The 11845-nt window shown below is 46.0% G+C and overlaps 1 protein-coding gene across 1 annotated transcript; it reads right to left on the bottom strand.

Moving 5' to 3' along the window:
- Positions 1-9696: 9696 nt before the first annotated feature.
- LOC147095771 (uncharacterized) lies at positions 9697-10527 on the bottom strand. Its single transcript, XM_085974004.1, has one exon. It carries the CDS (start codon positions 10525-10527, stop codon positions 9697-9699), a length of 831 nt encoding a protein of 276 aa, XP_085830130.1.
- Between the last annotated feature and the right edge of the window lie 1318 nt (positions 10528-11845).

Below are 11845 nucleotides of genomic sequence, written 5' to 3'. Positions count from 1 at the left end.
ATTTCTTAAGGCTAAAGGGATCAAGGGGTATGGGGAGAAAGTAGGGACCGGGTACTGAATTTGGATGATCAGCCATGATTGCATTTAATGGCGGAGCAGGCTCGAGGGGCCGAATGGCCGACTCATGCTCCTATCTTCTATGTATCTATGTTTCTATGTTTCTACAGGTGTAACCTAACTTTGCCACTTTGTGTTCCAGCCCTCTTGGGATAAAAATCGACATTCCATTGGGCTTTTAAATTAGTTTTTAAGAACATAAGAAAAAGGAGCTGGAATAGGCCATTTAGCCCTTCGAGCCTGTTCCGCCATTCAATAAGATCATGGCTGATCTTCTTCCTCATCTCCACTTGTAAGGGAGGCATCTTTTAACTGGTTTATGGTAATTTACCTGGCCAGCAGCCTTTTGCTGCTGCACTCTAAACCAATTTACAAACAGCGGTTTCGAATCGCTATCCCTCCTTCAGTTATGAGTGGAGGAAATTATAATTAATGATATTAAAACGGACAAGTGGTTTGGATGAGGGAAACAAGTTTTATTCCCTAAATAAACTACAATCAAAAGAATAATCTATACCACACGAACACAGTAATTACAGTAAAACTATATAACAGGGGGTTGCAGACGGCGAAAACGAGGGATACAATGGCTACAATATTACTTAAACAATCTTAGCAATTCTCTTAAATCACCACCCCAAACTCCTGCTAGGTTGCCTTGCCGAGGAGTCAGGACACCCTGCTCACCTGTGGTCCAGCGAAGTAAAGAGCGAGATAGCTTCTCAGCAGCTATCTTTATACCTGATGAGGTCCTGCCGTTCTGCCCAGCAAGGGCTGTGTGCAAAATTCTCCACGCAAAGGTTCCAATACACAAGAGAAAGCTGTGATTGGCTAACTCAGAGTGGTTAGATTGGGTTAATGTGTCCTCCGGAGCTCCCTGGGCTGAAACAAAAGGGAAATACACCTGCTCTATTGTCCAGTGCTGGGTGATTTAAAAACCCATTCAATTCTTAAACGGATCCCATTCAAGATACAAAAGTCTCTTCTGCAGTTTAGATGTATCCACTCGATATACAAACAAATGCTAATAGCATTCAATTGCTTTGTAAACAAAGCATTGCCCTTTGTCTTCGGCCATGTGGTGACAGCCATTTTTATCCCTGGAAATTTAAAAGCACAACGCCCAGGGATTCTTTAATCAAAAAAAAATTTAATCTTCAGAACTGTAAATTATTGCGAATTCTTACAGTCCGCCCTTGGATACTTCCAGCTTGCTTGTCGTATCCTCTTGAAGAAATGAGCAATGATTCCTGACTCCTCACAAACAACCATCCCCTGTATTTACGTAATAGCTATCTGCCACTGATCCCCATCCCGTCTATTCCCCTTAAATTCAAGAAAAACAAAACCATGGTATGGTAGGCATCTTACAGATACTTCCATTTTCAATAAGGTGTATCATACCCCTACACGCCTCTAAAATTATGCAGTGTAAACCAAATTTACAATCACTTTTTTACATCATAAATTATTACAAAATGTTGCAATCTTAGTTACACAATGTACTCAAAATGATCCCAAGCACAGAGAGGGTACTATGCCTTTGCTCAACTTGGAGTTGTCACAAACAGGTCCCAAGCACGGAGAGGATCCTACGGCTATGCTCAACTTGGGGCTGCAACGCAAAATACAAAAAATAATTAAACAACATGCTTAAATGAACCCCGACCATCACGTGCCGATGATGGGTCGCGAAATTCGAGTGTGTATTGCTCCTCCCACTCGGGCAGTAAAAGTACCTTCCACCCCCCTTTAATCATCTTAAACTTTAAAACAGGCAGAATGGATTTACAGACCAGCCTGCTCCACCAGCCCCGAGCCGTTCCCTTGTCCCTTTGTGGAGGCGGGGTACCCCTCATGTTTAAAATAAATCTTAGCACAGACCGAGACCGGGGAGCATGGGATCTCGACTCCCAGTCTTTCCCCCTCCCGTCTTCCCTCGAATGACTGCAGAAAGATGATGGGTGCCTTTGTGGCGGCTCTCCCTGGCCCCACACAAGCTTGGATCCCAGATCCGGCCACCCACTCATCCTCCCCAGCCACACTTGCACTAACTTTGCCCGTGGGCCCCCAGGTGAGTTCCTCCCTTCCCCGAACGCACCCACGTGACTCTTGGGTCTCCCCCTCCTCTATACGATCTTTCCCGGGCCATCACCACCCACCCCCGAGGAACGTGTCCCTATCACAAGGCGCCCGCACTTCCCCATCGTGACTCCTCAACAGCGAGGTCTCCCGCAAGTGAACTTCGGTCAGGATAGTGCTGGGTTGGGGGCCGTGCCCCACCCAGCTGGGGCCATCTCCGCCCCATAGGTGGTGTAGGCAAATTCCTCCGGACACGGTCTGGTTTTTCCCAAAGATCGCTGCGTGGTCTCCTGGATTCGTCCGGTGGCGAGGTGATCCCCAACATTCTGTCTCCATATCTTCATTCGGTGCCCAGCTCGGGCTGGGTGAACAGGGCTGCTTCATTTTTCAATCTCCTGCAAAAACTTAAAAGGACACGCAGCCAGGTCTCACTGACCTGCTGCCTTAGGTGGTGAAATGGTCGGGTCCCTCGACCTCGGACCAAAATGCAAACATTTGCCACACATGTAAACTTAAACTCTTTAAACTTAAACTTAAACCTAGTTATGTCAACAAAACTTCAAATACACCTTAAAAGCACGCTATGCAGATAGCTACAATACAAATGCCGCCCGTCTCCGAACGGCCAGGCTAATCTCTGGCACCGTCGCAGATTGCTGCTGGCTGCAGCAAAGCTGGACTGCCTCCTGTCTCTGGTCCCTCGCAGTTTATGGCTGTTGAGTGGGGGCCTCTGCTCTCTGGCTTCTCCCTGGCTTGGGAGTCCGCCCTACTCAACTGTAAAGTGGTGGACTATGCTTTCTTAGGCTGGGGCACCCGCTGAGACCTTCTGAGGAGTGTCTCTTTGGGGGAAACTTTGGCTGGCGGACCGTGAGCTTGAGTCACAGCCCCAGCTGGCTGGGAACCTTCTCCCCCATGTCCAAATAGCCCGCACTGTATAATGTACCTGGCAGCCTGCCGGTGCAAATCTCTCTCTGGGTTTGTCTGCTCTTCCCTGCCCACTCCTGTGCTGGGGGCAGGTATACTCTCACCACCCGCTGCTGGTGGCTGGAAATTTCCCTCCCCATGTTTAAAACTTGGTGTTCGCTCCCTCCCTGTGTCTCCTGCAAGAGGGATTGCTATTCCTGCCCCCCCAGGGTCCCACATCATGGGGGGGACCATTCTAGAAGCTGGCTGAGAAGCTGGTCCCTTTAAACAGGCCACAGTGCCTGTCTTTACAGGCGGTGAACTTGAACTTGAATGGACAGCAAACTCATGCTCCCTCACCCAGGTGGCTTTAACTGGGGAATTTTGGACCTGCCTTTTTTATGGGGCCAAAACTAACCCCTGTGTGCCTCCCTTGTCCCGGATTTTTGCTACTGGACCTGCTCTACAGGGGTCCCAGAACTCTCCTTCCCTGTTCCCTGGCTTAATCAGCTTACTCTGAACATGAATGGCTCCTCCCCCACACAAGCCACAGCGCTTGCCTGTGAACTCGAACTTGCTGTGGGCTGAGGACACCTATTCTCAGGCTCACTCCTCACGGGCGGAACGTACCTCCGTTGTTGGAGGGGGTATACTGATCCTGGTCCCCACCTGCCTAGCGGGGCCTGCTGGTGTTCTCCTACCACCCTATGTCCACCCCATCCTCGCTGCCAGAGCTCCTCAAGACTCGGAGCTGTGGGCTGCGGTCTTGGGGTCTCTAATTCCCAATCCAGCTCCGCTCTGGGTGCTGCCTGTGGGAGGGTTCTACTTCGGCTACCAGTAAAGTCCAGCTGACCTGCCTTCAGGCTGATCCCACAAATCATCCCCTTTGATGCATTTAAAGCCATGTTAAGGCTTTCTATCTCTGCCCTACAGGGGCCATGATCTGCTTCCTCAAACCTTAGGACACAGGCCAGCTTTTCAGCTGCCTTTTCCTCCCTAACCTTCTCCTGCGGCTCTGTTACTTCTGAGGTGAGTCGGGCATTCTCTTCCCGCAGTCTCATCTCGCTCCTCTTTGCTTCTATGATTTGATATCTTAGGAACTCTGTCTTGTCTCTCGCATGGCTCTCTCCCTCACTAGCTTCTTGGGTGAGGTGTGCATTCTCCTCTTGTAGCCTCATCTCATTGTCCCTAGCCTCTGCTACTTCCTGCACAATGCGCTCTATAAATGCCTGGCATTTCGTGACCCCTAGTATGAGGCGTGCATTTTCCCGCACCCTCATTCCACTAGCTCTGGCCTCATACACCTCTCTGAGGCGTTCTACCTCCGCCTGGCATTTTTCAAGCTGTGACTCCCAATTCTTGGCCTCTTCTACCTTCTCCTGCACCGTCTTCTCACCCTCCTTAACCCAGCCACCTATACCCTGATAGGTCAGCCTATAAACTGCCGCTAAAATTCGCAGGGCTACCCACATACTGAAAACGAGAGACACAAAAGCTGGTACTTTCTCCAGATCCAGACCACTTATTAAATCAAAAACTGCCTCCACTCCTGGCTGGCTCGCCATTTGTAAGGGTGGCATCTTTTAACTGGTTTATGCTAATTTACCTGGCCAGCAGCCTTTTGCTGCTGCACTCTAAACCAATTTACAAACAGCGGTTTTGAATCGCTACCCCTCCTTCAGTTCTCAGTGGAGGAACTTATAATTAATGATATTAAAACGGACAAGTGGTTTGGATGAGCGAAACAAGTTTTATTACCTAAATAAACTACAATCAAAAGAATAATCTATACCACACGAACACAGTAATTACAGTAAAACTATATAACAGGGGGTTGCAGACGGCGAAAACGAGGGATACAATGGCTACAATGTTATTTAAACAATCTTAGCAATTCCCTCAAATCACCACCCCAAACTCCAGCTAGGTGGCCTTGCCGAGGAGTCAGAACACCCTGCTCACCTGTGGTCCAGCGAAGTAAAGAGCGAGATAGCTTCTCAGCAGCTATCTTTCTACCTGGTGAGGTCCTGCCATTCTGCCCTGCAAGGGCTGTGTGCAAAATTCCCCGCCCAAAGGGTCCAATACCCAAGAGAAAGCTGTGATTGGCTAACACAGAGTGGTTAGACTGGGTTAATGTGTCTTCCGGAGCTCCCTGGGCTGAAACAAAAGTGAAATACAACTGCTCTATTGTCCAGTGCTGGGTGATTTAAAAACCCATTCAATTCTTAAACGGATCCCATTCAAGATACAAAAGTCTCTTCTGCAGTTTAGATGTATCCGCTCGATATACAAACAAATGCTAATAGCATTCAATTGCTTTGTAAACAAAGCATTGTCCTTTGTCTGCGGCCATATGGTGAGAGCCATTTTTATCCCTGGAAATTTAAAAGCCCAACGCCCAGGGATTCTTTAATCAAAAAAAAAAATAATCTTCAGAACTGTAAATTATTACGAATTCTTACACACTTTCCTGCACTATCCCCATATCCCTTGATTCCCTTAATATCCAAAACTGTTTTTGTACCTGTCCAATAGCATTTACTGACTGATGTACTGGGGACCCTAAACCTCTCTACTGCTCCACAGTTCCTAGCTTCTTGCCATTCATAAAATACTTTGATCTATCTTTATTTAGGTCAAAAATGGAAGACCTCACAATTTCCTACCTTGAACTCCATCTGCCACAGTTTTACCCACTTAATTAAACTATCAATGCCCGTTTCGCATTTTCTGCACTGATTTATGCTATTTACTGTGCCACCTAAGTTGGTTTCATCAGCCAACTTATATATACAGCTCTCTAATTCTTTTATCCAATTTAGTTATAAATATAGTGGAAAGGTGTGCCCCAATACCGCTCCCTGGGCTCACAACTAGTCACACTCTGCTAATGTCGTTCTGATCTTTTCATTTCCCGATTTCAATCTCCTCCTCAACTTCTAAACATGTTACTGATAGAGTGCTTTGTAATAGCTTAAACTTTACAACGTTTTGCAACTGTTCATCTTTCTTCGAAAACACAGGGGGATCATATTCCCATGGGTGCTTGACAAAATGCAGACAGTTCCTCTTTTCCCTAAAAGTGAAGATATCCAATAGACAACGGGTAGATATCCTTTGGTCCTTATGAGTGTATACATTATCTACACAATGGAAATATTCCCTTCGGTCTTGATGAGTGATGATATTATACACACAAGGGGAAGATGTCCTTTGGTCCCTATGAATGAAGATATCATATGCACAGCCAATGAAACTTTCGAAGAGGGGTCATTTGAATTTGACCAGGAGAGTGGACCCCACCCAATATTTCCACCACTCCCCACCAACCCTTGAGCTTTGAATCTAATTGCTGAACTCCTACCACCAAAAATCAAACCATGACATCCTAATTTGAACGACTCTTTTACAACCAAAGCTCAGCTTCACGGATTGGTCAGCTAGTGTAGTGGCCATGTTGCTGGACTAGTAATATCAGAGCCTCCGCATTCAAATCGCACCATGGCCGTTTGAAAATCTTACATTTGTTTAGGGAACGAATCTGGAAATAAAAAGCAGTAAAGGTGACCACGAAGCTCGCCCATTGTAAAAACCAAATTGATTCGCTGGTGTCCTATAGGGAAGGAAACCTGCCCTCTTTATTAGTCTATTAGTGACTTCCATCCCACAGCAATGCGGTTGACTCTTTACCTGCCTTCAGAAGTGACCTAGACCTGGATAGAGGAATGGCTATCTAACAGAAGGCAGAGAGTTGGGATAAATGGTTCATTCTCAGACTGGCAATCAGTAACTAGTGGTGTTCCACAGGGGTCAGTGTTGGTCCCCAACTCTTTACAATCCATATTAACGATTTGGAGGAGGGGACCGAGTGCAACATATCAAAGTTTGCAGATGATACTAAGATGGGAGGGAAAGTAGTGAGTGAGGAGGACATAAAAACCTGCAAGGGGACATAGACAGGCTAAGTAAGTGGGCAGAGATTTGGCAGATGGAATACAATAATGGAAAGTGTGAGGTTATGCACTTTGGCAGGAAAAATCGTAGAGCAAGTTGTTATCTTAATGGCAAGAAACTGGAAAGTACGAAACTCAGAAGGTTAGTATGCAGCTGCAGCAAGTGATTAAGAAGACCAATGGAATGCTGGCTTTCATTGCTAGGGGGATAGAATATAAAAATAGGGAGGTATTGCTTCAGTTGTACAAGGTATTGGTGAGACCGCACCTGGAATACTGCATACAGTTTTGGTGTCCATACTTAAGAAAAGAGATACTTGCTCTCGAGTCAGTACAAAGGAGGTTCACTCGGTTAATCCCGGGGATGAGGGGATGGACATATGAGGAGAGGTTGAGTAGATTGGGAGTCTACTCATTGGAGTTCAGAAGAATGAGAGCCGATCTTATTGAAACATATAAGATTGTGAAGGGGTTGGATTGGGTGGATGCGGGGAGGATGTTCCCGATGATGGGTGAAACTAGAACTAGGGGGCATAGTCTTAGAATAAGTGGCTGCTCTATTAAAACTGAGATGAGGAGGAACTACTTCACTCAGAGGGTGGTAGGTCCATGGAATATGCTGCCCCAAAAAGCTGTAGAAGCTACATCATTACATAAATTTAAAACAGAAATAGACAGTTTCCTCGAAGCAAAGGGAATTAACGGTTACGGGGAGCGGGCAGGAATTTGGACATGAGTCGAGGTTCGGATCGGACATGGCCCTGTGGGTAGCGGAGCGGGCCCAGGGGCCATGTAGCCTGATCCTGCTCCTATTTCGTGTTTCTAATTCTGTTAGATTCAGGAGATGGTTCTGTGATAGTAGATTGGCAGTTAGGATCAAATCAGCCGATTGGCCTACTCCTGCTCCTATTTCTTATGTTCTTATGTAAGCCACTCAGTTGTATTAAACTGCTACCGGCGGTTCAAGTTGAAGGTCAATCACAACCTGATCAGAGCAACTAGGGATGGGCAATAAAGGCCGGACTTGCTGTTAGGTCAACTGCTTGTCAAACTCCTTCCTTTTCTGGTTTACAACAACACGCTTCGAGTAAGCACGAGACACTTGATGGTGGCGCATACAGAACAGACTTTATTCATATACAGCATAGGTGATCAGTCTATACTGTATACAGAGAGTAGCTTTTCTGTTTCTCTATAGAGATCTCCCACTAGCTGTTGAACACCCTGCTCCTTTATACACCTTACTCTGCCTGCATCAAAGGTACATGTCACAGATAAGACCTCCTGATGTACCTGTTCCTGAATCCGTGGAAGATAGTCTATTTACATAAGCAGCCTTAATTGTTTACTTCAAAGATATTTCGCTCAAACAAGACTTCCTGACCCAGATACTCTGGATTCGATTGAGATGTCGTTTTCTTAACAGCTTAGCTTCCTAAACATCATTTCTACACTGTAGTTTATAAATCCATTGCCTATTGTTATTTCACAAGCCACTAAAGTTATACTTTAAGCACTCACGTTCGATGTTGTCCAAGTCACTTATTACTTTGCTAAGGCATTCTGCTGTTTTTTTAATTCATTCACAGGACGTGGACATCTCTGACAGGGCCAGTATTAATTGCCCATCCCTACATCGCCTTGAGTAGGTGCTGGTGAGCTGCCTTCTTGAACCGCTGCAGTCTGTGTGGTGAAGGGTAGTTAAATGTCAACCACATTGCTGTCAGTCTGGAAGTCACATACAGGTCAGGATGGCAGTTTACCTTTCCTAAAGGATATCAGGGACCCAGCTGGGTTTTTTATAACAAGTCTCATGGTCACCATTGCTGATACTTTTAATTCCAGATTAAATTAATTGACTGAATTTATATCCCCCAGCTTCTGTGGTGGGATTGGAACACATCTAATCCAGGTCATAACTCCAGGCATTTGATTCACTAGTCTGGTAACATAACCACCATGCTACCGTAATCCTGTTTATGGTGGAATGTCTTTTGCTCTAAGATACAAGGCGGTTTGATTGTTAACCCTTAACTCAACAAGATAGCCAACACTTTTCAGCGAAGCCCACATTCTAAGAATAAATTCAATTAAAAGATAGTCCAGATTCCCATTATTTTACAACATGGTTCAATTCCTACATGGTCGCGCGCACCCATTGATGTGACTTCCTGTGTCTGTCAATTTCCAGTCAGGACAACGGTCTGGAGCTTTGTGAGAATAAAAAACACTTTTTGTTCCTTACATTTTTGAGAAATACATATCCGATCGTCGTGTTTCTGATATCTTCACACACACAGAGACCATACTGTTTTCCTTACAGACTGGATGCAGAAGCAATATTCCCAATGAGTCCCTGATGTCCTCACACATGAAGCTGATGGCAAGTTCCCATTGTATCTCTGAAAGCTTCGGCCATCGGGTCCATAAGGGATTTTCTACATTATGTCAAGGGCCAATGGGGATCCTTGTCTGCTGTGTATTCCTCTCAAGATGAAGAATGGAGAAAGGTTGTGAAGTCGCCGTGGCGTGTTTCACAACAGCAGCAGAACTACCGTCTCCTTGCAAATAAGGGAAGTGGGACAACTGGTGATGTGGTGGGATGAGAAAGAACATGCGGAACCTGCCTCAGCCAAATTGATCAAGCAACAACAAGCTGGATACCGGGAAATAGGGTTTATTTTATGTGCAGTTACTTTCATTACTTGCATAATTTAAGAATGAGAATAAACGGGTATTTCACCATTTTTTTCACCTCCTCCCGGAATCTCCTCTGGGTCAACGCATAAATGCAGGTGTTTGTGCAAGAGCTCAAATAATTCAACAGAAGGGTGATCCTGATCGCCAAATAAAGTGAGTTTGAACCAGTGAATGTAATTATCTCCGTGAGACTGACAGAAATGTGTATTATAGTAACTGGCGCCGTCAACACAATAAAACACCCCGAGATAGTGAAGAGCAGAATGATGGATGTTCTTCGGTCCTTCATCTCAGGATCACTGCTGCTCTCCCCAGTGTTGCGGCTCTTCAGGGCTCTGCGAGCTCTACTGGCCACTAAGATGTGCCTGGCAGTGAGCGAGCTCAACAGTAACATCGCAGGGTATGGAAGTAATGGGGAAGCTAAGGTGCTAATCCACTTGTAAGCTATCCATCTCGGCGAAGAGACATATCCCGTTACTGTATGACAGCCCCACTCTATATCCCCAACAATATAGTAGGGATTAAAACGGAAATAAACTGGAATGTTTATCAAAAAGCTGAGCACACACACCGCAGTTAGAACCACAGTGGCAATTATTTCAGTGCAAAATTTTACTTTTACTATCTGACAACAAATGGCTATGAAGCGGTCAAAGGTGAACGACAGTGTGGACCAGACAGAGAGTTGGCTACTAACGACTTGTATAAAGGAACTAAGACGACACACTATGGTGTAGTTCAAGAATGAATGTGGGAAATGATACCGAAAGATGCTTGCCACGCTTACATTGAAGAGACAGACCATGAGATCTGCTATTGCCATAGCCGTCATGTAACGAGTGATTCCTTTGGAGAGGCCGCACTTTCCCCGGGACAGGATCACAATTGACATCAGGTTCGCTGTAAACAATGGAAAATCAAAACATAGCAATTAAAGAAAATCACACCCGCTCGGCATTGCTTATTTTTCGAATTTATCCACTTATGGGGTCTGGGCATCACTGGCAAGGCCGGCATTTATTGCCCATTCCTTATTGCCCTTGAGAGGGTGGTGGTGAGCCGCCTTCTTGAACTGCTGCAGTCCATGTGGTGAAGGTACTCCCACAGTGTTGTTAGGTAGGGCGTTCTAGGATTTTGACCCAGCGACAATGAAGGATCGGTGATATACTTCTCAGTCAGGATGGTAGAAACCTAGAAACACAGAAAGAAACAGAGAAATATAGGAGCAGGATTCGGCCATTCGGCCCCTCGAGCCTGCTCCGCCATTCAATATATCATGGCTGATCCTCTATCGCAGAACCATATTCCCGCTCTTTCCCAACCTCCTTGATTCTTTAAATGGCGTGTGACTTGGAAGGGAATTTGTCGGTGGTCGTGTTCCCATGTGCCTGCTGCCCTTGTCTTTCTAGGTGGAAGAGGTCGCGGGTTTGAGAGGAGCTGTCGAAGAAGGCTTGGCGAGTTGCTGCAGTGCATCTTGTAGATGGTACACACTGCAGCCATGGTGCGCTGCTGGAGGACGGAGTGAATGATTAAGGTGGTGGATGGAGTGCCAATCAAACGGGCTGCTTTGTCCTGGATTGTGTCGAATTGTGAGACAGAAGGCATGTTACTGCAACCGATCCCTCCCTGGGTCTCCCTGGGTGCATTTCTGAGTCAACAAGAACCAAAAATAAAAACAAAAATGCTGGAAATACCCAGCAGATCAGGCAGCATCTGTGGAGATAGAAACAGAGTTAAGGTTTCAGGTCGATGACCCTTCGTCAGAACCAAGTTCACTCGCTGCTCTCTGCGCATTTAACTGGCCTCAGTCGAGAAAAAAAACCATGAGTGCAGCTTAAAAGTTGCTGGAAATTGGCCCGCTCATTTGTCACATGATTTGAGTCACAGCTTCAAGATTTGTTCAATGATCTTTTGGGAGACCCATTTCTGATCAGAAGCCTTTTCATTGTGTTAAGGGAGAGAACACCGTAGATTAAAATAGACCCTAAGCCGCTTCTTTGATTTCATATTCGGACACAGAAGGTGTAATTTTAACCTAAGGATCGATTGGAATGCTGGTGTTGTAGACCATCGACTTCAATGAAGAGTACAATCGGTCGGGGAGTAAGACCGGCGTAGCACCCGCTCCCGTCCATTTCCCCAAGGACGGG

Source organism: Somniosus microcephalus, unplaced genomic scaffold (genome assembly GCF_052327205.1).
Source record: "Somniosus microcephalus isolate GS21.2 unplaced genomic scaffold, FLI_Smic_1.0 unresolved_chr1, whole genome shotgun sequence".
Taxonomy (NCBI): Eukaryota; Metazoa; Chordata; class Chondrichthyes; order Squaliformes; family Somniosidae; genus Somniosus; species Somniosus microcephalus.
Note: the sequence above shows the minus strand (reverse complement) of the source record. Positions and strands in the feature narration are given on the sequence as shown.